General features: G+C 33.3%; 1 protein-coding gene across 1 annotated transcript; it reads left to right on the top strand.

Annotated features, from left to right (window-relative positions):
- Positions 1 to 3888: 3888 nt before the first annotated feature.
- Positions 3889 to 22757, top strand: LOC125678307 (LIM homeobox transcription factor 1-beta.1-like). The gene is made up of 9 exons (XM_048916664.2): positions 3889 to 4261; positions 13962 to 14156; positions 19052 to 19272; positions 19404 to 19540; positions 19644 to 19721; positions 20060 to 20180; positions 20404 to 20439; positions 20530 to 20598; positions 20849 to 22757. Exons 2-9 carry the CDS (start codon positions 13969 to 13971, stop codon positions 21025 to 21027), a joined length of 1029 nt encoding a protein of 342 aa, XP_048772621.2. The 5' UTR covers positions 3889 to 4261; positions 13962 to 13968; the 3' UTR covers positions 21028 to 22757.
- Positions 22758 to 27622: the final 4865 nt, after the last annotated feature.

Consider the following 27622-nt stretch of genomic DNA (forward strand, 5'->3'; position numbering starts at 1 on the left):
TAGGAGTGTGTCAAGCCCGCACTTGGTCTTTAGTTCTGATGAGATGTTCCTGCCGTTATATGGGTGCTCGGACAATTCATTGCTTATCAACGCAAAATAAATGTATTAAATGCAGTCTTAGCTGTCACATGTATGACCTGAACATTTCCTTCAAAAGGATATGTACTGTTTGGATTTTTTTATGATATAATAGTTAGTAACATTCTGATAGAATTGTAAAAGCAATATATGTTCCCTACCGGCGCCCCCTATCTATTGGAGAGGTGTCTTTATATGCAGACCATGTATTGTGGAAGAGCGGGTGGATATTATTTTTCAGTACCAGAAAATGTTATAATTTTTATCTTTTGTTAATATATGCGGCGAATCAAACGAACTCTTTACAAATATGACATATCTTGAATTATAAAGATCTCACACAATAAAAATACAGATAACTAGGTAAAGTACCAACCCTGACACTACGTCTCAAAATTGTTACTAGAATAATTCAACTGTAGCAAAAGTGAAATTGAATGGGTATCTACTTATTCGATAACCACATATCAATTTTCAGATTTCTAAGTAAAGGAATGGTAAAAGTCTGGAAAACTGCATTCCGCACATAATGTACCCTGTGACGAAAATTAAAACATTTGTAAATCACATGCCAAATTTCAGCTGCATGGTTTAAAAAAAGGGGGGGGGGGGGCTCGGAAAATAACTATTGAAGAACTTAACTCAACCATGAAACTTAGCCTTACAGTTTTTGTTCGAATCGGTTAACCGTGATAAAAGTGAAACTTGATCTGCATCTACTCATTAGGTAACCTTATGTCAAATTTTATATTCCACATTTAAAGCCTGGTGAAAAAAAAGTTTTAAAAACTATATTCAGCACAGTCTCGTAAAATTCACTCAACTGTGACAAAGCTCAACTTGACTTGTGAAAAAAAAAAAAACCCACTAAAATTTCAGCTTCCTAACGCAATGCATGTTTTTAAAAAAGTGTAGAAAACCAAAAGGGAGAGACAGACAGAGGGACAGACAGACTGATTGACAGAGAGACAGACAGAGGGACAGAGAGATTGACTGACAGTCAGAAAGACGAAAAGGAAACCTATAGTCTCCTTCAGTTTTAGTTTAAACAATATTATATTCAGAAGTAACTTGATATACATGTTTACAAACGATGCATTATAACTGATTGAGAAACAAGCCAAAAGGCTTATATTGATCTCGCTCTTCAGTTTCGCGAATAAGGGACTAATAAGCTGACAACAACTAAATACTAGTAGTTTCATAGTAATATTCAAAGTACATGTATTTCAAGAAAGTGCAATCTTTTAGAGATGGTAGATTATATTCAACTGCACTGTCAATATTTTACTCTTTAAAATCAAGTAATTCTATATCAATCTTGCAAATTCTCAGTACGTAGCGCCCCTTTTCAAAATGGGAACTCTACAAGGCTTAGTGTCAAAGACTCCAAAAACTTGAAAATGCTCCATTATTTTCTAGTTACTATTTCGGTTTATTATTTTATATATACAGGTGTTTGTTTTGTTTTTTGTTTGTTTGTTTTTTAACATAGAACATCCCACGAAAGTTGAAAATACATGTATCCATCAAAGATAAAGGAAAATAATCAAGAACAAGACATTCTTAAAATTCAGTGGAGATGAATTTGAAGTTATAGAATTTGAAGTTATGAAATCGTTGTTAATAGATGTATCAGACATGTGTAAAACAAGGTATTGTATGTGACGCACGAGAAATTGAATAGTGAGTTGTTAATGTCCCTCTAATAAATAATAAAGTCGTGTGTACTGTAGCGGGATTGTTATTACAGTACAAGAAACAACCTACGCACGACAGCCGACAACTACCGAGTTTAAAATCGCCATTTTGTTTTCTGTTTAATTTCTATTGAAATCCATCCCATCGCTTGCCATTTGCAGCAATAAAGACATATTTTGTTTCAATTCATTTTTACAGCTGTCTATCTACGTATGAATATATACATTTCACAAATTATTTTTTTGAACTATTAACAAATAAACAAACAAATGTGTTAAAGCAGTGTGTAGTGACCTGTAGGTCAACTTGCAATTCAATTATAAAAATAAATCATTCATCTAATCATGACTTATTTTATATGCATTTAGAGTTTGTCCTTGAAATATTTCCCCTTACCATTGTTCAAATATGGAAATCATTACCAAATATGGAAACAAGTCACGGTTAGGTGATTTTCAGCTGTTACGTTTGATTAACTTATGAGTTAATGATATCTATATGTTACGTTCTTGAAAGTATTTATATTTCTTAGAATTTACAGAAAAATATAACTTATAAAATGTCTTCCTTTAGTGTAAACATTATCGTATTGCTGTACAGGCAGTATGTTGAGTACATTGAACAATGAAGACGATTTACCACAGAGATATAATAAATATCTTTCTTTTTTTTTTTTTTTTTTTGGTTCACAGGGAACACGGCTTACGCGATTCTTCTGCGATGTTTGCGACCTTCATATCCCGCTTAACAAACTAAAACAATAACATTTTATTATTTGTTATAGCGCGAACAAGTCGCGGTGATCTAGAGGTTAGAGCGTTCGCCCCGCATGCGGAAGGCCGGGGTTCGAATCCCAACCGCGACGGACCTTAGACTTAAAACAGGTAGCAACAGTCCCATCGCAAAACACTCGGCATCAGATGTATCTTACCCCCGAGCAATATAATCAATCCAACAAGTCGTCCTCACATACTACAGTTCTAGAGCATTCAGTATTTTTTGGAAGACCATTATCATAGAATTATAATTAACCATCCTTTGAACAGACCCCTCTATCGATGTCATTTATTATAATTATATGTATTTACCTTATAAACGAAAGAGAAAAGAAATATTTTTCTATTTCTAGCTGATCCTCTTATCAGGATTGAAGTCTATGTGTATCCTAAATCGAAGGGTATACAAAATTTACTCCAAGACAACCTTCATATTCTATTTTCCATTTAACGCTATTTTTAAATCATGTCAATTAATTCTTATATTAGCCATTTTCATAGTATTCTAAATATTTTTTTCAAATTCCTAAAAAAATGTGCACATTGAAATGAAGTTAGATTATATATATATATATAATTCAGTAAAAAACAGGAAAATATGCAGTTCCAAAATTATTTTGACTGTGTGATATCAACTCTTTCTATTTGGATTATATATTATATATTATATTATATTATATTATATATATATATATATATATATATATATATATATATATATATATATTTCTCTCTCTCTTAGGATTTTGCTTTGCATTATTATATTCGAAATCTTGTCTAAATTTTCTATAAAGGCTTCCTTTAGAATTTGCCTTCGGATGCCTTGAAATGACATTTTCCCCACGAATGTCCATTAACAGACTCAAAAGAACAGCGATAAACGAATGAAAAGTGAATCAAAATTGGACGCAAATCCAGGACTGTTTTCGCAACTCAATTCATTTGGAATGTATTAGTTAATCGAATGAACAAAAGTAGGTATTGATTTTTCATAAGGATTTGTGACAACCAAGGAATAACGATTATTATGTTGTTTAGGTCCATCCGTGTGGTGATAAATCTACCAATATTAAGCACGGAACTTCGCACCTGTACCAGGTAGAGAAGTCGTGAAGGTGTTGATACGGAAATCACGCCACGTGACATAAACGGAACGCTTTCAATTTTACGATAAAACAGTGAAAAGAAAAAAAATATCATTATTCGTTTACGAAATTACAAAAAGACAGCGTTTGAAAGAGAGATAGAGAGTTGATACAATTCATAGAATTTCCTTGAAAATAATATTTGTCATTTTCATAACTATTGAACATTCTATTGTATGATAACGTCTTCATCATGATTGAAGAATACCTACAAGATTACGAGAAAAATGTCATACTAAATGCATGTGTTCCTAGACAAATCTCGGCTTTCTAGGTTTTGCATGTGATTAAATAAAGTACCCTTGCGGGATGACCCGCTGATATCAACACTAATACAAGAGGCGGGCCCGATCTCTCGCGATGAGCCCGCCCACCCGTTGCTAGAAAACTTTCCCGGAGTTTGATTGATAGAAAACCAAGATTTCGATTACGGTGACAATCGGAAAATGACTGTCCTCTGCGATGAACTCCTAAAATCGTCCGCTTCACAATAACAACTGTATTTGGAATATTTACTTACCGTTCTGATTCCAGCTGCTAACCAGAGACCTAGAACAACAGGTATCCAATTTCATATTTTTTTGTTTCCATGCATTCTTAATTTAGAAAAAAAAATCTTATTTGCATATAGATGTAGGCAAAAATTGATGCGTGATGGTTTCAACTGTCTTTATCAAATTCAACATTTCTGAACAGCTCTACCATTCTGACAACAAACAGAATATTGTGCATGCTTATATTGATGTATATTGTAAAAAAAAAATGCTTATGATTCTACTGATTTTTTAAATTTTTTATTTTTTTTTTATTTTGACAATATCTGGGAATATTTGTTATCAAAGTTACTGTAGCATACTGGGTACCTCGCAATGAAAAGTTCCCAGTGGAATACACCATAAATGTTTTAATAAAAGTTATAAAATTGAATATGATTAAAATTTCACTCTTTCATATTCTAATAACCATTTTATCATGTACATTTTAATGAAATATATGAGAGAGTAGACAAATTAACCACTAGCTTCTTCCAATATATTTGATAAAAGACATATGAAACAATCGATATATATATATATATATATATAATTCCAACTTTGTGAAAATCGTGGATATTTCACCGTCCGATATTAATTTATACCTTGCACATAAGTAACAATGAATCATTATTGAAAGTGTCATATATCACGATACATTTTAGTACGATGTACCGGACTTTCTGTTACTCGTATCATATATAGTGTCTTACAACACATTTCACTATAATAATTTATTTAACAATCTACTCTATTTCTAAACATATACTTACTTATATACACAAACACACAATATTATAAAATGTTCAGCATCCTGTCTCAAAAGAAATATGGACTCATTTTACAATTGTCACATTATTAAACACACTATAGAAAAATAATCCCAAAACAATGCTTACTAAACTTCACGGGCATGCTACCGGTAAATGACAAATAAAACCCACACCTAACACAAGAGTCCAACACCAACAAATCTCATCAAAATATTCTTAAGAATCACGAAATGTTTCAGTGAATCACCATGAATGGATAGATCTGGAAATCATTTTTTTTCTTCTTAATCTAAGAATTAAAGTGATTTAGAATTAAAATGCGTAAACTAACAATATAATTTGATTTCTTCAGTAGCTTCATTACTGCTTTTTTTTTATATTGGTCAAGTAATTTATTCATCATGTGCATTGTATATGTAAAAAATATTCAGAGTATTTCAAGCGCAAGACTAACAAATAAAAACTATTTATCTCAGGCGTTATCTATTTGTTCCCTCAGCTCTCCTAGGGTACATTGACTGTAGATTATGCATTTATTTTACTGAGAACATCGAATAATATATGATATTAACTGTAATTTTTAATTTAAAATAAAAAATAAATTAATACCCGTATACAGTACTCTTTTCACATTTCTACGAATACGGATTATATGTAGACATAAATTTAGTTTAAGAATGGAGACATATTGTTAACTTCATTGCATATCGTGAAAAAAGTATTAAAGATTTATCAATCTGAGGAAGAAAACATGTTAGAAGAGCACGGTTTATTACAATACAGGGTAGTAGAAAAGCACGGTTAATTACAATACAGGGTAGTAGTCGAGAGTCCCTAGGGGCCAGGGTTTTTTTTATTTGGGGGGGGGGGGGTGTCTTGTTTGTTAGTTTGTTTGTAAGATCACAGAATATCATTATTATCGTTGTTTACCGTATCAAATCAATTCGCTAAAGTGAATGGCTATAAAACCAAGGGTCACCAGTGAGGAACAAGTATTACATTTAGTTGATAATTTGATTTGTTATCTATCTCGCCCGTTATCAGGATTACACAAAAAGGTTTACCAGCCTCGTATGTCTTAAATCCAAAACAAATCAATGTGTGGGTGAGGGCGACCTGAGATAGTGCTTTCCACCCATACCCTAAACTAGGGTGTTACATCACCCCTGCCCCCAAATGTTACATTTCATTAAAACAATATTGTAACTGTAAATATTCATCCGTATTTAGGCCTGCCCTAGGGAAAAGGGCCTCTAGAGTTGCAAGTGCTGAATTTTCTTCATTTTTGGGTCTCTTACATAACCGTGTAATGTTTGGTGGGTGAGGGATACAGTTGTTAGAGATAGGTGGGTGGGGTTAATTTTGTATGGAAACCCCGTACTATCAGTCTCATCCCCTCAATTACAATTACTGACGAGCTGTCCAAGATAAGATTGTGTCCACACAAGGGTTTAGGAAACGGTTATAAATATGCCACCGTCTCAGTCAATTCTCGCCGACGTGACAAAGTAATCGACTCCTTCGATTAAGGGATTTCGGTTATAAGATAAATATAACAAACGCGTGTTTTCATTGGATAGTATATTCCGTGATTAGACCTGCAACAGATGCGCAAAGAGCAATGCCGGACAACCGGCGAAAGTCTCTTCAAATCCCTGTAAACGACAGACTGACTCAGGGCTAATTTCAACGACAAAAATGTCATATATTTCACTGAGTCAAACTCGTTAATTACGTGTTTGTAATTTGGAACATCACTAAACAAACGGATTTCAAAGAGGTCTTATTTTTGCATTAAAGTTGTGAGGAAAGATAAATGTCACATTTTCAAAGAATTTTTTTTTTCGAATGTACCCATCAAAACTACGAACTTAAGTACAAATCCAGTTCTTGCTTACGTACTTGGGCAGGTATGCCTGCAATTCATTAAGTTCCTTTATAATAGTCAATGCGAATATTTTCAATATTTTAAATATTTTACTCATCTAGTTCATCTGTAAATTGTTTTATGCTATTTCAGTATTAAAGTACACTTTGTTACATTTCTTATAAGAAAATTGTATGTTTTTTTTAAACGTTCCAGATAAAGGTATATTTTCAGAAAAAGGCAATTTACTTTGGCATTACTTATTGGTTCACGCAAATGAAAAACGTAAGAAGTGTCTAAAAAGCGTTTCCAATCAACTGTTCTTGATTTCTTCTTCTTTTTTTTAAAATAAATCTTAATATGAAAAAATAATTCGAGACATAAACATTGAAATATAACATCTAAACGTGAATAAAATTAGTAAGTTCAATATCTTCATTACACACATTCAGAAGTCGGTAGGAATATTAATTCCCCTAAAGAAGAGTCTTTGGACACTTTTACAAAAAGAAAACATCCCTGTGTGCCGACAGGTTTTCATAGAAAAAAAATTACTCGTATTCTTTTATATTCACCGTGCAACAGAGTGTTTGTATTTATTTTGAAATGCCCATTAGAAAGTTAGGATTACATTCTTGATTTGCTTCAGTATTTATAGAGGCATTCACAGGACTATGAATGTATTTGGCATAACTCCAAACTCACTTGTCTTATTCCAGTATAAATGTTGGTACATGTACTCAAAGGTGTAAATTTAAGAAAAAAATCAGGGAATTGCAAAGAATGTTCTAAATCAAATATAAAACGAAGTGTACAAACAAAAGCTAATGATTATTTAACATTGAATGGTATGTTTTTAAGTCACGCTGACATGAAATGTCACATGGTGAGCACATGACATTAAGAACTCGCGTTAATGCATTATGAAAAGTTGCATGCTCACCAAGCGGCGTTCATTGAACGTAATTTTTTTTTTTAAATCAACCAATATTTACATTTTATTTTCTGTGATATTTCCGTATAATTGTTAGCAGTCATCGAACAGCTTGAATATGCGTTTTAATGACTTTATATGTCGTTCAATGTCATAGTTTGACGTCATCAACGCTAGAACTTCAATTTCATTGGCATTGAATTTTTTTATTTTAGTTTTTTATTGGATTATGTATTGTGAATGAGTTCCTGTTTGGGTCCCTCTGTTCATACAAAGTCCGTACATAAATAACATTCTGGATCAAAAACAGTAACTAAAGAGATCTAGCAACAACAACAACAATAGGCGTACAATTGCAATACACATACTAAAACATAAGTTATGCTTTACAATTCATATTACCCATCCATCCAAATTCAATAAGTACGAATTCAATGATAATGATATGATTTAGTTTATTAAAGTTTCACACACAAAGCTATATACTTGTCGTTAGATCATTTAAAATTTATGTCTGTTATATCAAAAGCTATTGTAGCCTGGTAACATGCGAGTAATTATGTTCAATACACAAAACAAATTAAAAAATAATATGTAATATGCATTTTCTCATTAAAAACATTGTTTGCATCATCTGAAGAATATCTATTCTTTAGAGGAAAAAAATCAATTTAAGTCATTTCATATTAAGGATTGTAAATAGGTTAACGGTTACCGTGTTCGTGGTGTTTATAGAAGGATGAAATTTTTATTGGTGCAGGAACATGTTCCAAATACTCCAGATATATCGGCCATTTATTATTACAAGGCGGGGAACCGGTAGATGAACGAATCTGCAAACTTTCTGAGATTAACGATATAGATCTAATTTCATTTTTTTCTGAAATGTACCTTATGTAATAATTTTAAATATTTGAAATATATATATATTTATCAAAGAGTGGGAAAACATATTGCATCCATGATATACCTCTGGGCAATAGTGGATTTCAAATTCTTATGAGTAACTTTTCTAAGACAATTATAAAACATTATATTTAACTTTTACAAATTACGACAAAGTAAAATGCCATGCATGCTGGTTTGACAATCTTGCTAGGCGGTGGATGCCGTACGTCGCTGGTTCGACCCCGGGCTGGGGCGAAAATTTTCAGTATCTAGTTGTGATTATTTAGTGCTTTATATATATATATATATATATATATATATATATATATATATATATATCTGAAAAGGCCACGACACTGTTGGTTATTTGAACCTCAAATTGATATTTCTGGCCTTGTATCTTTTTACCATGTCACTATGAAAAAAAGGCCAGAGGGGTTCACTTCAGTGCACTATTAATTATGTTTGTAAAATAACAATACTATTAATTTCTCCATCAACAACATCAGGTAATAATATATTTCAATTGGTAACGCATCGTATAAACGCTGAATTCCATTCATTATTGTAATATGATTTGTCTTCAAAATTTAATTTCATCTAATTCTAAAATCTTCTTGTTACATTAAAGTGAGGACTGTTATTATCATAATCAGTATTATTATCATCATTATCATTATACGCTTAGAATATAAATTCCCCGAGTAAAAAGTCTGCAGTTGAAACAATATTTTATAAAAAGAGTTGTATCATGCAGACATAAAACTTTTATTTCTTTTATTTCATGGGTATGGTATGTTTAATTACCTATAAAGTGTTTCCTATTGAACTGATAAGCAACCTAGCTGGTTGGGAAAAATTTTTCAATTTTATTTTAAAAGTTAAATTAGTATGCAAGTCAACAATGCTTTTCTTCATATCGACAGCGTATATGAATGTTAGTATATCTTGAAAACTTCAATCGTCTGGCTTATTCTAAAATTTTATTATCGACGATAAAACAAGACCCATTCACGAGTGAAACTTTTTCATTTCAAAAATTCTAAAAATTATTTTATCTTTTCTCAAACTGCCGTATAACAAATGATTTTGGGGTTGTAAATATGTGGTAGATTTTCTCAAAAAGGTAGTTTGAACAACTAGAGCACTTTTACGGATATTCATTTCACTCAAAAAATAGATGACTAAAACTGATATACTAGTAAATAGAAGTTTTGTCTTTTTTATTTTGTTTATATGTCAAAAACAAGCCTCATTTTCCAGAGCACCCAAATTAACCGTAAGATTGATCTTCTCCCTCTAATTCCATCTAATTCCGTATATGTAGAGAAATTCCACCTCAGACCAGATTGCCTCCAAAATACAGAATTTCTTTCATGATAATGCAATTATTCCAGTTGGCATCTCTACATTATCGCATGGGAGCAAAGTAAGATTTTATAGTCTTTAAAAACTGGACTTTCTTTCAGAAAGGCTATCATTTTCTGGTACGTTTTATAAACTGCGGTCGTGAGATAAAAGGAAAAGAATACTTAAAAGTTACCCCATCAAAGTCCCGGGGGTCTAAATCAGTCTGGGGTTATTTGACGAGGAACATCACTGTTAGCTCACTGTACTGAATGGTGCTTAGTCTGAAATATCTCTGAACTCTCGAGTAATAAATGTTCATTTAGCATACCGAAATTATAAACTTTAATTGGTGAAGTACATTGGCGATGACTTGTACTAAAACAACCTGGTATTGTGTTATCTGACTTTGATGACGAAGGCTTCTGTTAACCTCAAACGGACATATTTTATGGCTGGTGCACGCTTCTAGAGACAAGGGGTAGAGATACGCCCATCTGTGTTTCAAACTCCCCCGTTACCAAGGTGTCCCCCAACGAAAATGAAAGCACGCGCGCGATGATGGGGACCGATATGTGTTTTCACACTTCTTAAATTTGAACACTGATTGAACATTTATTCGCAAATCATGAACTCTCTTTGAAATCTTGATGCCCACACAAGACGATTAAGATTCCCCTCTCAGAATAAAGACATATGCAGATTTGATTTAAAATTTTACCCCACCGATAAATATTCATACAAAAGGTTCATGTGTGGTCAGATCCTGAGTTTGTAAAAACACTCCAGAAGAATGAATCATAAACACAATGTGCTATGTATTATGTTTGGTGTACCGCAAAGAACATATCTAAACCAAAGTACTGTACATCGATAAGAGAAACTTTGTTTTTCGGTTTTTTTCTTTTAAAGCACTATCTTAATCAACATATAGATATATTGAAGTCGGGACAGCAGGTTCCGCTTTCTTCCTTAGATTGATTTGAGGAATATTTTACGACAGTCAGAAATGTTGATATATGTGTCCATTACACAAGTTTTATACACTGCAGAAAAACAACGCCCATCAAAAACTACATCATTACTCCTAAATAAACCAAAACATAAGACTGATAGGATTATAAAACGTTACTACTGAATCAGATTTTAAAAATAAGAGTCAATATGTTATTTTTTATTATTTCGAATAAGATTTTATCGAATAGGCATCAGACCTAAGTCAGACTACTCATTATTGCAAAAGAAAGTAAGCAAATGGGGCAATGGGTATTTAACAAAATATAAATGTTGAAGTACAAGAAATGATCGATAAAATAGAAATAAAAAATAAACAAATAAATATTGTATATTACTTACAATAATTGTATTGCGAATTCATATTGAATGATATGCATGTTGTTACCGGATTAATTTTTTTTTAAATAAATAAATAATGTAACTGTGTATTGCTTACACAGCCAAAGTTTGTACTTTTATATTTAAATAGAAATAAGAAAAAAAATATAAAAAAGTATCTTTCTGGATTTCATGAAGTTACGACATCGAAAATGTTCGTATTTATTTCTAGTTTCACACCAATCTTAAATCAGACAGTTTAAAATAAAAACATTTTCAAGAAAAATATTTTTAAAGGTGCAAAATGATGAATGAATATAGCTATATAATAAAGATGGTGCCATCGTGTGGATATGACCTTTAACTTCTCTGTAAGGACCATTACTAACGATCACTTAGCAATAAAATCAAAGTTAGACAAAATGGGATAGATAAACCCAATCACAATATAAAGAAATTTGAATTAATAAAAATAATTCTTTAATGTAATTTACTAAACTAATTCCCTACCGAAATAAACTAATTCCCTACCGAAAGGATTATATATTTTCTGATGTCCATGGGCCATGCAGACATTTTTAAACTCGATTAATCTACTAATTTTTCAGACATTTTTTGTGCTACTAATTTTACAATACATACGTTGTCATAACTTCTGTATATACATTTTTAAAAATTACCTTTATGCTAACACGACAATGCATATCATTTTATAAGTTTTGTCTTTTATGTACATATGTAGTTTATAAAGTTTTACCCCAATCGAATCTGTCTACAGCAACAATGATAACAACTTTAAATTTGATAATTCTAAAGGGTGTATTTTATTACAATACTATTAAAACATGATATACATGCAAAGTACCAAATAAACTAGAATATGGCGTCTGAATTTGTAAGCAATACAAATCTGTAAAACTAGGATCAACGTTTCCTCTACAGCCACAACCATCCGTTTGTATCGAGAATTGTGTTTCCTTCAATGTGAAGGTCGTTTAATTTTTTAAGTATCATTATTTTGTCATTCATATCCTAACAGAGCGCTCGTCTTCAATGTAGGGATGGAATATCCTAACAGAGCGATCGTCTTCAGTGTAGGGATGGAATATCCTAACAGATCGCTCGTCTTCAGTGTAGGGATGGAATATCCTAACAGAGCGCTCGTCTTCAGTGTATAGGGATGGAATATAATAACAGAGCGCTCGTCTTCAGTGTAGGGATGGAATATTAACTTTGCAGGTTTTAAGCATCACACTCTAACCATAATCATTTTCATGGCAAATGCAAAATCCGGTAGTTCGGTGCAAACATTTTGAAATTTTTTCTGGTAACTTTTAAATGACATTTATCTGTAGTATTGTATAATACTATTTTTTAAATACAAATTCTAACAAATATGTAAGACGTAAGTTTTGCAAATGAATAAATAAGAATAGAACAAGTCTGTTTATCCAAATTCAAGGCCTCAATTTTAAATGAAGTGTACCTCCTGTTTGCAATGAAATTTTTAGGAATTATATTTTCAATAAAGATATATTCAATATTCAAGTTTTATCGGGTATTGTTATACATGCATCTATTCTATGAACAACAACAACAAAAACCAATAAATTATATCTACTAGTAAATCAATTAATATCTTTAAACTTTATCGCAACATGCATTTAAAACGAATGATTCAATAAACGCTACATTTCTTTCAGTATATGTAAACACACATGATCTTCTTCTGATATATAGTTATTCTATATACCTGTATTCTAATTAATGTGTCCTTTTTTTAAACGGAACAGTTGTACAATGTGTAAAATCTGGCATGGGTGTTTTTTTCTTTGTGTATTGTCTAACTAGCCTCGTCGTTATCTTGCGGCGCTCTGTAAGATTCTCATTCTTAAATAATATTAATTTTTTTTTTTTAAAAACCACCTGATACCCTACTCAAGTATATGTGTATACGTGGTGAAACAAATAATTAACAAGGACTTTCTACAAATAGATATGCTAGTATTCGATTTTCAAGATTATCTATACGAGCATATATAGTGAAATTTAAATGGTCCAGGCATGTAGAATCGGGGCGGGGTGGGGGGTGGGGTGGAACCCATCTTTTAACAATGTTAATTTTCTGTACTTTTTACACGCAAAGTTAGTCATTTTCACAGACAAAGTAAAGATTTATTGGGTGACTACTGTCCCACTTTTATGTAGTAGTATTGAATAGTTAGAATGTAAGACGGTACTAATCAATTGAACCGGATGAAGTGTTAGACCCCCCCCCCCCTTCCTCCCATTTCGAACGATTCAAGCTGATCCTTTTTTTTCTTATTTGTCAAGAATTTTAGACAATCGTGAAGTCGTCAACTTCTCCAGTTGCCTTATTTGAAAAACGATGCTACGTGCCTGAAGGTAATTTAAAAAAAAAACCAAAAAAAAAACAACACGCATAACCAAAAAAAAAAAAACAAAAAAAAAAACAACAAAAAAACCCCAAACAATCAAAAAAAACAAAAAAACAAAAAAAAAAACTACACAAATAAATATCTATTTACGATTATTGATGGTCAATGATTCTGATGTTTTACAGTTGCTCCATGCCCAGCCAACAGCACAAGGAGATCTGTACGTCCTGTCAGTACCCTATCGAGGACCGCTTCCTCCTGCGGGTTATGGATCTACCTTGGCACGAGCAGTGTGTCGTCTGCTCTGTCTGTCGCACGCAACTTACACGTACATGTTTCCACCGCAACAGGCAATTCTACTGCAAAACTGATTATGACAAGTAGGTGTTTTTCTAAAAGAAATGAGTAACAGTTTTCCGGTTGTTCTAAAAAATAATAATAAACAATTTGAAATGTTTTTTCTTACTTTTTGAATCTGTTATGCTATATACTGCCTGAATGTACTACAGTGCCTGCAGTCAACAAAAAGTGCATGTGTTCGAATGTAATACGTTCACACACCTTGGTCACGTGATAGTAACAGATTGTAGGCAAAGTTGACATCGATACAAATTTGAAAATGGTGTTTCGCTAGCAGAATTAATAGCTATGCGCAGTCCTAAAAAGCGGAACAACGCTGCCTATCCAAGTCACTACCTGGGTGTAAAGCAGATGGAAGTTCCCCGTTTCTTATCCTTGTCGGAATAATCGTCTTTCGTTTCTACGTCCTCGGGATTTATTTCCCTCGCCAATCACATAATTTAATCAAATACATTTTCCTATAAATGGTTGTTGTGATTCCTGTCTTGGAAAGATAGCATTCCATTGCAGGAACTTGATTGCAATTAAAGTCTTCCTTGCTTGTTTATTTACTACTTAGTTGTTATTGTAACGCGGAAGTGACGTGATAATAGTCAGAGTGGATCTGTATCTCCAAAGTCCCGTATTGGGTAGATGTCAATGTCATGGTTTTGTTTGACATTTATGATGTCAACACGATTGCATTTCGTCATTGTCATGTAACGTTGCAATTATTGTTTTAGAAATGCAGTCAAGAAACTCATGCTGGAATGAAACCGTTGTAAATCAATTACGATAGTATGATGTTAAACGTAAATTACAGTACTCTACAAGTATTTTTATCTTTGTTAATCTTTGTTGATGCAGTAATAATCAACATAATGCGTGAAACAATCAAATCCACTATATCAAGGCGTCAGAGGTGGTAGAAGGGGGCTAGTGGGTAGCTGAGCCCCTCCCATATCTTTGATTTTAATAAAGGAAGAGAGAGAAAAGTAAAGCGAAAGTGAAAGACAACAGCACCTAAAACAAACTATAATCTGAAGACATCAGCTTTTTCTTAAAATTACGATTTTAAAAAATATTATCATAATTGTATTATGGTATGGCGCAGTGCGTCTATTAGCACCTTATAGATCAGATAAAAACACAGTTTATTACAGGAAGAAACCTATTTGGGTATTTTGAAGGTCATAATTCAAGGTTAAACTTATAGAGCAAGGGTAATTTTATAACCACAAAACAAGATAGAAATAGTACCAATAATTCTATAGGATAGTAAAACCTGTTACACATATTCAAACACGTATCTAAACGTCTGTCTGTTTGTCCACATCTTGTGGTTCAAAGAAAAACGGTCTCATAAGGTTAGAATCATCAAACTGGATACACATGCTTTCTATGATTAAAGGAAAACGTATATTGTTCTCCAATGTCATACTGAGATCAAAGTCAAATTAGGTGGGTGATTCCAAAACAAGACAGGTACAATAGTAATAAGGCTAGTATAACCAAACTGTCTGTTCCACATGGTGAGAGGAAGATGCCTGTAATTTCTCAAGGTCAATACTTTCATGGGTTATCATGAAATAAAACGGCTACCATTATCAAACTTGGTGTACATGTTTTCCACGGTGTTGGTACCAAGTATGATTTGAAAAGTAATGAAATTGCTTCTCAAGTCATACTTTATTACCTTTCTCCAATTCAATGTTTTAACAACGTCTTATTAGAACTGCCTTTTTTCAATACAGAAAGTACCGAAAGCACACTGTCAAAGTTATTTTTTGTCCAAAGAATAGTTTATGTAGATGTTAATCTTTTCTTTGAATTTATTGGACGGGTGTATATTGCAGAGGAACCGTGCTCTTGTGTTTATATTCTGTTGGTTTTATTTTTTGTTGTGTTTACATTCTGTTGGTTTTATTTTTTGTTGTGTTTACATTCTGTTGGTTTTATTTTTTGTTGTGTTTACATTCTGTTGGTTTTATTTTTTGTTGTGTTTACATTCTGTTGGTTTTATTTTTTGTTGTGTTTACATTCTGTTGATTTTATTTTTTCGTACGTAATTTTCCTGAAGAAATTAATACGTCGTCTAGCGTCCAGTCATTTACCAGTTTTCTGTTCGTGCTGTTAGTCATTCGTCACGTGACCCTGTTTCCGTTGGGTTATAGAATATTGTTGATGTTAAGTCCAATGCATATTTTCCTTTTTTTCCTCTGTGATGTAACTTAATATAAATTCTTGACATATCAGCAAGTTTTACCAAACTAGGCAATGTCCTAGAAGAATATCAACACAAAATTATCAAAGAAACTCATTAAAAGTCCCCTCTTTCAACTTTCAGGAACAATAATGCAGGTCGAGGTAGAATTGTTTAGGATTGTCTTTATGAGATTTCGGAGCTTCTGTGCTCCGTTTCGATTGTCAATGTTTATAAACCTTTGCAATAAGAATCTAATATAATAGGCAATATAGAAGACAGCCCGCAGCAGCATCGACTCCAATATTTCTTGTAACCTTAGTTTCTAGAGGTAAGCTGACACTTCGGTGTTTATTAGAAATTTGTAATCGATTCTGGACTGCCATTAATTCTAACTCGCTACAATTTGTATCCTTCCAGTTTATTGTTTTCTATTTTACCGAAATGCTCACAAATTGTGTGCATTTTTGTAATATTGTCTATTTTCCAATTTGTATATAAATCGCACTGCACATAATCTATAATTAATACGATATGTAATAAGTAATCGTTCTTGGTTTTCTATTTCAAATACCATTTTTCTTCCTCTGAAAATTTATTTTTTCTTTCACAATCCATTGTGAAATAAAAATATTATACTTATAGAGTATACTCCTAAAGAATTAAAGAAACTAATCGAGTCTACTAAATCAGCTTTGTGATATTTTTATATGACAAACAATTCGATGAATCCTAAGGATGATCTATCGCAGGACAAACAAAGAAGTTTTACCTAATAAGAGTACAAATGAAGGGAAGGGTTAAAATTGAACCCTGGATATACCAGAGATAGAATCAGGTGCCCAAGAGGAGTAAGCATCTCCTGTTGACCGGTCACACCTACCGCGAACACGATAAGATAAGTCGTGCGTTAGATTATATCTAGCACTGAACAAATTATATTAAAGGGAGTCAGCCAATAAGAGACTTGAATGAATTACTGTTTTACAAGACAAAATTACGTAATTACGTAAAAGAATGTGGAACAATACAATCATGGTATGATTTGAAAACTCAAGGCCGAAACGGAGTAAGATGTGTTGTACGTTTAATTCTATTTTGATACAGATCTAACATTTAAAAAGAATTATATATTTGGGAATATAGATGTTTAATCCCATGACAAACTTTGAGGAATCGACATGTATCATAAGTACTGAATGGCAAGCTTTTAGGAATCTATCATAATTAAGTACTTCATGACAATGTATTGTAAGTACTGAATGACAAGCTTTTAGGAATCTATCATAATTAAGCACTTCATGACAGTGTATTGTAAGTACTGAATGACAAGCTTTTAGGAATCTATCATAATTAAGTACTTCATGACAATGTATTGTAAGTACTGGATAACAAGCTTTTAGGAATCTACCATAATTTAAAAGTACTTCATAACAATGTATTGCAAGAGTCGATAACCTTTTTGAGCATCAACTTTTACTTTTCCCCACAAAAATATGATTACGAATATGTTATTATCTTGCTGTGCTTTTAGAATTAATGATAGAGATGTCTCATCACTGGTGATATTTTAAATCACGCGTAATGTTTTAAGTAAAGAGTTTCAACTCTATAAAAAAAAATACATTTTATACCCCCTCCCCACCTTCTATAAAAAACATAAATCGACATTGGCCATAGGTTAAGATTGTGTTTTTCAAAAACGTCTATATTGCGGAGTTATCTTGGACAAATAAATTAAGTTTCTTCATGACAAATATCAGATAGCTTTATTTTTTCATATTTAATTCATACTTCAAAATAGTGACAAGAAAATGGTATAAAGCTTTTGAGAAAACATTTTAGTATCAATTTATTTTGTTCATTCATGCTGTGTCGTTATTCAGTTTTCTAAATGTATCACATTAATGCAGACACGATTTTTCAATATACCGAAAAGGCTTCTCTATACTCTTGCATCATCTTAAACAATGAAGCCATGACATCAAAAAGCCGTAACAGCAGGGATTAAAGTATTATACATTTACCATTGAACAAAATTTCTTCGATTTCCACTCTTATATTATTCTTCGATATCAAACAGACGATTTATATCGGAGTATGAACAATAAGTTGAGATAAAATGCCTTGTTCGACCTGTAAACGAACTGGTTCTTCAATCACTAAACCTGAGGCTCTCCAATGGATGTGGCAGAATATTCTTTAAACATAGCGAAGCTTAATGGTCCGATTTCCGTGTCTTTTGCCGCGGCGGAGTGATATCTCGTGTCTGGACCATTTGGCGTGAATTCAAATCCGTCTTCACTTCTGCAACAATTTAAGTAGCGATTGAGGATAGCTAATTTGGCAGAAAAGCTTCACACTTCGTTAGAAACACAGGCGGTACGACTTCAGGTTCAGATTTGTTTTTGTCGCAGAGCTACGTTTTGTTCCTTTTGCTTGAGTTCCTTTGTGGCGTATGTGAAAATAATTAATGTAGGTCTACTCAGTTGACTGCAAAAAGATCCCAAAAGCGACAAATCGCCTCTGCTCTTATTATCGATTGTCTTTCTGGTGTGACTAGGAAAAGGGCACATTGCAATGTAGCGGAAGATTCTGTCATGTTGAAATAAAGGCTTTATTTTCATCCATCCCTACAAAATTGGGTAAAAGACACACGGGGCTTCATCGGAAGAACCTGTTAAGTGAGTTTAAAGTTATAGTTTCATCATATCTTAAATTTATCCATTTAAGGTTGTTCCGACGGGCATCTTGCAATGGCTGCGGTTCGTTCGTCATTCCTACCGAGTTTGTGATGCGGGCAAAGGGTTACGTGTATCACCAACAGTGCTTCAACTGTGTAGAATGTGGGCAGCAACTCCGCCAAGGGGATCATTGTGCAATAAAGGACGGACAACTCTTCTGTGCCCTAGACTTCGAAAAGGAAATTAACATGATGGGATTAAGTCCAAGAAGTAATTAATATCTACCATATTACATGTATAAAGTATAGAGCTCACACAGACATGTACATGTCAATTTCTATCAAAACGTGTATAGGTATATATTGAATTCAGAATTCAGTTTTGTAATTTATTTTGTTCAGGTGATGGTTCTGATAGTTATGAAGATGGGGAAAGCGACTGTGGTAAACATCCTAAGCGGCCACGCACCATTCTAACCACCAGCCAAAGACGGAAGTTCAAATCCGCATTTGAGCTCAACCCGAAGCCTTGCAGGAAAGTAGGTGTCGCGAATGAAATGTACCTCAATATATATTTATCAATTAACTATGTTAACGACTTTTTTCTATCTAATTTTTTTAAAAATTGATTTATTTGCAAAGGTTCGTGAGCAACTAGCAGCAGAGACTGGTCTAAGCGTCAGGGTGGTACAGGTGTGGTTCCAGAATCAGAGAGCCAAGGTGAGGCTTTGTAAAGGTGCTTCTGCTGCCCTTTTACTGCGTTTTCTTTTTCATCGTAGAGGGAGGGGAGGGAGTATGAATATTAAAAATAATCGGAGGAGGTTTTAGGATATCAAACTTGCTTAAGGAATTCTTGATTACCAAATATTAGTTCATTATTCTTTTTGTTTTAAATAAATAATATTTTTTTAAAAAAGAGAGAAAGGAAGAAAGAAATGTGAATCCAACCAAATGAATTTAAAGACAAAAAAACCTTAATAAGTTTTCTTTTCAATTGTGATTTCATTCATATGAAATTGGATTCAGTAGTTAATCATATATCATATAATGTGTTTTAGGTGAAAAAATTGGCACGTCGTCAAAATCAAGATGGAAGCAGTTCAAAGTCTCAGGGACAGGTTAAAGGTAAATCCGAGGGCAAGGAATGCAAGTATGAACAGGACGACGACATAGATCCAGGTGGGCTCATTGCGTCAACATCACAAACTTTAGAATTCATGAAATCACGTGATGTATAACAATTGGTTTTGTTTTTAAAGCCGTCATTCTTTATCCCTATTTGTGTACTTTGATGTGAATTAGTTTTGCGGTATGTCTTGCTAAAATGTACGTTGAAATAATGCTATTAGATCTTATGAATGACTGGTAAGTGATTTTTTTTATTTTCTTCTACTATATTTAGATTGCTTACAAAAGTCAAGAGATGATGAGTCTTTAAGTAAGTATCACCTGAACTGCCAGTGCATTTAAAATTAAAAAAAAAAAAGATTCAAAATTATTAAAATGTCTCTACGTATTTACCTGATAGGTTCGCTGATTTCGGATTCCCGCAACAATGTGGAACAGATATCCCCGCTTCCTGCAAGTGAATATCAAGGTAGGTATGGAGAGAGAGAGAGAGAAACAGAATAACGTAAAGTCAATAAAAACTTTTTAAAAATGTGTTCAGATACTTTTCTAAGCTATTTACATACAGAGTATCAACCAGAGTATCAAAGAATTTGGCAATCATTTTGGTGGGGGGATAGGGAAAAAAATCAGTTGTGTTGAATACCGTATTCTTTTTCCTACTGACGTCATTTATCGTATAGTCAAACAATTGGATGTGGTTTGTTTTCTTTCTGTAGAGCCCTTTCGAGGCACCATTGAACTTGGTCGGAAGGACCTGGATAATGGCATTAGTTGTGTGGATCCAATGTTTGTAAATGGATGTCCCACCCCTCATTCACATCTGGACAATACGGGGGTACCAAACCCAATAGACAAACTCTACTCAATGCAAAACTCCTATTTCAGTGTCGAATAAAACAGCGATAATGCATTTGTTTGCGAATTTCGTGGAATTGAATATCACAAAATGCAACTTTTGATATTTGATGGCCAGCACGTGACATGAAGATTCATAGTTAATTGAACATAGTAATCAGTGTATTCATGTTTCCATGGAACGAAATAGTTTACAATAACGTAATCAAACTCGTAACTGACTGCAGGGATAAGACAGGGAAACATCATAAGGTCTTCGTTATTTATGTTATACCAGTATCTAGTGATATTTAGTTTTAATGCTAATGTGTATTTATTTTGTTTGTCTGTGATATTGATGAATAATTTTTTTCTTAAACATTATTGTATACTGACATTTATTTATTTTTATTTTTTTTTAGTTTTGAATAATGTCTTAATGATGTGAACATTACAGCACAATGCTTCTTGATGTAGAATGACACTACTTATAATAGAAGCAAGTCTTGATTTCCAAATATACTCCTTGTTTTAAAATCTTTATAACCTTTCAAATATTTTAAGATTGAGAGTAATGATGAATTATGCAGAAACTTAGGGATTTATAATTCACGAAATAAAATTTGAATTTAGAATCACTAAAACTTGAGCACATCTGAATTAATCACAAACTACACACGTATACCATAGATCTTCATTATCTGCAACAGAATATATTTTATAGAAATATAATATTCCGTATATAAGAATATATTTGCAGCTTAACATTTATGTTATAAGATTTTATCTGTGAAATGAAATGTACAGTTTGCCAAGCAATCCTGGATTATCAATGTTCAGACTACAATAGAAGCGTTGTAAATGTGACCAGAATTGGTAAGATTTTCACAACTCAAGAGTGCCCATCATGGATTCCATTCTCTCCTGATTTGTTTTTTTTTTCCACGCCTCTGTTCATCTCCATCTCAAATCTATGTGTGAACAGCGGGTAGACGGAATCTTTTATGAACCGTACAGTACCATACTTTTGAATTGATAAACACAACTGTACTAGAGTCCATTGAGTTGTGACAAGCTCTCTTTTGATCAAAGTATCATTTTTAACAAGGAACGTACGGTGATAGTATAACTAAAAGCGATATCATCTCAGTTTTATGGCCCGAAGTCAGATATTGATACTTTGAAATAATATTCTTAATTATACGAATGCATGTCAGCCACTGTGCTACCCTCTAGCGACTTTTATACCGGTAGATCAACCAAAAACATGGCAGCCTTCTTAGGAAAAATTGAAGTCAAGTATATTTGAGATTAGTGTCAGGGGAATTCAAACAATCGTATTATCGCTTCCATTTGAGCATCATGATATATATCCTGCAGTTAGAAATATTTTTTTTGTAAATTAACGTAAATGTCATGCAATTAAAAGCCATTGCAAGCGGACATATAAGCTACGTTTTACGAAGTAGGTGGGTATATCTTACTCTATACAAATGTGACACCAGTTTATCCTTCATGAAAAACTATTTTTAGCAAACTCAAAGACCGGCATCGAAACAGTGGGAAATGTTGACACGTCTCATTAGAACACCGTCATTTTGATACAGGTGCACCTAGTATTTGATGTACATGAAGACATTTAGATGGAACAAATTCAATATGGAGACTTCTTGTTCGAACTGAATTTGAAACACCGTGATTCTTATTATAAAATGTATTTATTCGTGTAACTTGATTTTTTTTTTATTTACTTGTTGTGTCCCAGAGAAGCATTAAATTGTGAAATACTGAGTGTGCCTTTTTGCTCTTCCTTCCTCTGTTACAAATCGAGGTATCATTGAAATATTAAAGCAAATGTTCATTGCAAAAGTAAAATAAACCTGTTGTACATTTATATAAACAGACATAATTATATGGCATAAAAGATCCATCAATCATTGTAGATAATGTAATGTTTGATTATTTATGTTTGTTTGTTATCAATTTAAAATGAGGACACAGAGGCGAATAACAGCTGAGACCCGTATGTTCGGGTCGTCTTGTCAAGTCGACGGTTCTAACACCAGTTTAAGCCGCAATACTGTAAATTTCATGCATTATAAACCTCCAAGAACGGAAAGAAAGTCTTCTAGAGTCGTCTTCTTAATATCTGAGTTTGAGATTCCCTATTATTAAAATTTTCTCATTCATAAAATTATCACAACTAGATAAGAGGTATTTGGATGGCCGGCATGTTTGTGTTGTCCGTGGTCATCCCTCTCCCTGGATCGGCGGGGGCTTACAGAAGGTGTTAAAGCATAATACAACAGACATCGATGCGGTGTTCTGAATTACGTGGCCCCGACAAATGAAGTTACAACCAATTGTGTTTGACAACAAATAGGACTAAATCCTCTACCATTTGTCCATGTCAGTTGGCAGTAGTTCCTCGCGATCAAACTATGTCGGAGGAACTATGTTGGAAAAGTGTTTAAAATCTGTGATAAACGATACCGTGCTCCTCGATCATTGTCAATTTTTTAAATAGATATATTTACAACCGACACTAAAGGGTCATTTGTAATAGTATCCAGACATCGCGAGAAGCAACCGTTACCGTACCCTGCTATGCCGTTGACCAGTCATATTTTCCCCACCGCAAATATTTCTTATATATCGTTCTTTTACTTTTAATCTTATTTACTAAAAATTCTTTTTCTTTTTTAAACAAGACAACGTGCAAACAAAGAGGTCAATGGGTCATGAGTCATAGAATGGGTTTCCGGAAACTGGTAATCAAAAAATACATTATATTCCTGCACTTGCATTTCAATGTCAAAACTGCTCAATGTGGCATTGCAGAACTAACGTTTGTTCATAAATTATTATTTAAAACAGTCTTCCAGATTTGTTTTGTAATTTCTTTTCCTCACCAAATTGAAATCTTTAACGTTGAGTAGCGATCAGAAAATCCTTTCGAGAGGACCTTTAATCTTGTATTTCTATCTAAGAAGACTACTTCATATCTAAAGGGAAGATTCTTGACAATTCTGAACTGCCAATTTCAGATGTTTTATGCGCAGGCGCTAAAATTGACTTTACGAATTTACATACTTAAAATGACGTACCTACAAGAACTTGATATTTAGTGCAGATGGGTCATTGATACGTCATTTTTCAACGTACATAAAAATACGTACCGTTAGACAAAGTCAATTTTTGTCTTATATGACGTCAGATGACCACCAGTTTTGGCATGAACACATCCCCAAATACATGTAGAAGAGAACATAGATCATTTCAATTTATGATTAATTTTTTGTTAGAAATCCGGTTTCTATAACAGTTATTCTATAGTCTTCATCACAAGGCTGTGTTCTAGCGCTGCTCTTTTTCTGAGCATGACAAGAAAATTTCATAATTTTTTCTGCATTTTACAATTTAAAACATGATGAAAGTAATTATATCAATTTTGCCATAGAATATCAATACCATCATTTCACTCTGAAATGGCTTGCTTTATGACGTCAGACGGGAATCATGGGGGCAGCGCTTACTGTTAATATTCCGTGTTACACTCTGGAAAATGAATATTTAATGCTGTTAGACAAATCTTATTCAAAGCACTATGTTATATTGAATAGTACATGCAATTTTCAGGAGAAATTAGATATTTTAAGACGTGGACAGAGCGAACATGCCACTTGCATTGCTCGGCTGACACAACTGCATTTCAAGTGTATCCGTTTATGGTCGAAGAACTTTGCGCTGCTGACGAAAAAGGGCATGTAAAAAAACAACAAAAAAAACACCTGAAAGTGGCCAACGTCAGTGACGTGGGTTCAAAGTAGATTGTCCTCCGTTGTTTAGGTAGGGGTCATATATAACGGGAAGCAGGAAGAATTATTATCACCTAATGAGTGCGTTAAACTGGTACTACTGTACGCTAAACACGCTGGATACATCGCGTGTAGACTACGCGTAACTCTAACATGTGAAATTTTAACGTTCTATAGCGTTGAATTCAAAACATCCTATGAAGTTGACTTTAAGAAAACTTATGCATTAATTTATGTCTGCCGTGTATCTAAAAACTATCATTTTCAGCTATTTTCCAAAATTTTAAAATAGAAATTTATGAGAAAAGCTGTGAAAGTGAACCGTTTCTTGTAACATTGTAATTTATTGGTTGGAGATAAATACAGAATTTACAAGGCATTACTGGGGTTGTGGTGTGGATGTGCGAAGATTAACTCAACAATGATTTATTTCTGAATGTGGAGTCCACAGAATGAAATAACAAATTATTGTTTGCTTTTAATGAAAATGCTGAGGAATTTATTACCTAAGCGCCATTAGGACGAGGGTCGGCCACGCACCTGCATGATTTATCAAATTCCCTTTACTGCTAGTTCGGTAGCATATATACTGATTCAAATCGGAAGCTTTAGTTCACCAAATTTGAATACATGTACTCTGTCATATTGTAAATTGTAATTTACTTTTACTATTTGAATACTCTGTCATATTGTAAATTGTTATATTTACTTTTACTATTTGGCTTCAAGGCCATTATGTATATATAGGTTATGATTTTATTTTCCTTTTCATGTGATAATATTCCTATACTTTGTATTTCGTTAACGATAAAATTTCGCGATTGAAGTAATTTCTCCATACATGATGCAGTGTCGAGTGGGGTAGTGCTGAAAAGTAAATTACCAGGCATGGGTCAAAGCAACTCCTTGCATACCTAAAACACTAGACAAATAGTAACTTCTTAATTTTGATCCTGTGTAAAGGCTATCCCGAATACAATGTCATATTATAAATGTTGAATTTACCAACAGGGGGAAATACAATGTTTACATTATATCAAATGCTATATTTACAATGCAAGTAGAACAAATTCAATTTTTACAATACATATATATAATACTATACATATATTTAAAATGCACGTAGAACAAATATAATGTTTACAATATATCACATATAATATCTACAATAGGACAAATATAATGTTTAAAAAAAACATGTATAAAACACAATACACATATATCAATCACAATGATTACAATGAAAAGGTGAAGATAACAAACAGTGATCAATCTCATAACTCTTATAAGGCAATACAAAATACAGAGTCTGGCAAACACGGACCCTGGACACACCAGAGGTGCAATACGGGATCAGGTGCCCAGGAGGAGTAAGCATCCCCTGTCGACCGGTCAAATCCCGTCATGAACATTGTATCTCAATCGGGTAAATGGAGTAATCCTTAGTCAACCTTAGTCAAAATCAGTATATAAAGAATGATCTTAATTGACATGAAACATGCGAAACAGTATTTTACGTACATGTATATATATTTAGATGTTTACAATACATGAATAACAAATCAAGACTGGACTGAACTAACCAGTCCTACGCTGGATCAAGTCTATGACGCTCGATTAGAACAGACTTTTCTATTGCCACAAAATACACTCAATAATTCTAATATCTAGACATTTTGTTTGTTATCAGCTTTTGTAGTTTAGTTGTAATGTTAGTTTCCTTTTCTGTTTAGTTTTCATTTCTATGTAAATATTCTAGCGTCTTGAGGAAGGGACAGGTCGTCCCGAAAATTTGACAATTCAGTGTTATTCGTGTCGTTGGTAATTTTCAGTGCTTATATATATACATATATATATATATATATATATATATATATATATATATATATACACACACACACACACACACACACACACACAATTCCCTAGGACATAATCTCATCTTGTATGTTTCACGCTGTATAGAGAAATCCGACCGCTTCATTGTAGACACAGAAGAAAAAAATCTACCAACAAGTATATAGGAGATACAAACAGTACTTTGATCCAAGCATTCTTCCCCACATGAGGGGACAGATATTTGTTCGGATGAGTTTTATGGACTTGCTATCAGCTTTAGAACCAAGAGGACGATAACGACATACCTAAATCAGCCAACTTCAAACAGGGTGTCGGTTTCACATCCCTGTTTAAGGCAGATCTCGCGGTGACGTGGTGTTATGTGCTGTCAGCGATCTGATATATGGGTATCTATAGGGTGGCAGCTTCTCTGTGCCCTCAGCTGTTGCTAAGATAGGTAATCCGGGGACAGGGACCGATAGCATTTATTGCAGGTATACATTTCGACCTCTACCGCAATATTGACAATACACGGGTCAGGAGGAAACAGGCCAGGGTTACTGTCGGGTATTCTGTGTCAAATCATACACTGCCAAATATCAAAATTCCTTCTAGAGAGAAGTGATTTCTAGGGTGATTCGTGTAATGATACAATTACTAATGTTTAGTTCATGATAATTCTGTTTTTGTAGTTGATCGGTAGTATATTTCTTAATAAGGATACCGACTATTCAATTTAACATGTAACAGAACAATGGCAGCAGATGGTAATTTCGGCATCATCGGCTTCGTGGACTATACGAATCATCTATCATCTTCCATTCTTTTACCCACCCATAATACAAACATGTGCGAGCATGATAAGAGTGACGTAACAATAGCTATACCATGCCGGTCATTACGAATTTATGATGCATAGTTATATATTTAGTTCTAATGTTCTTTACAAATTGTAATGATAGCCATTTCCTCCTGAACGCGATACAGTTGTAAACATTG

This window comes from Ostrea edulis, chromosome 2 (assembly GCF_947568905.1).
Source record: "Ostrea edulis chromosome 2, xbOstEdul1.1, whole genome shotgun sequence".
Taxonomy (NCBI): domain Eukaryota; kingdom Metazoa; phylum Mollusca; class Bivalvia; order Ostreida; family Ostreidae; genus Ostrea; species Ostrea edulis.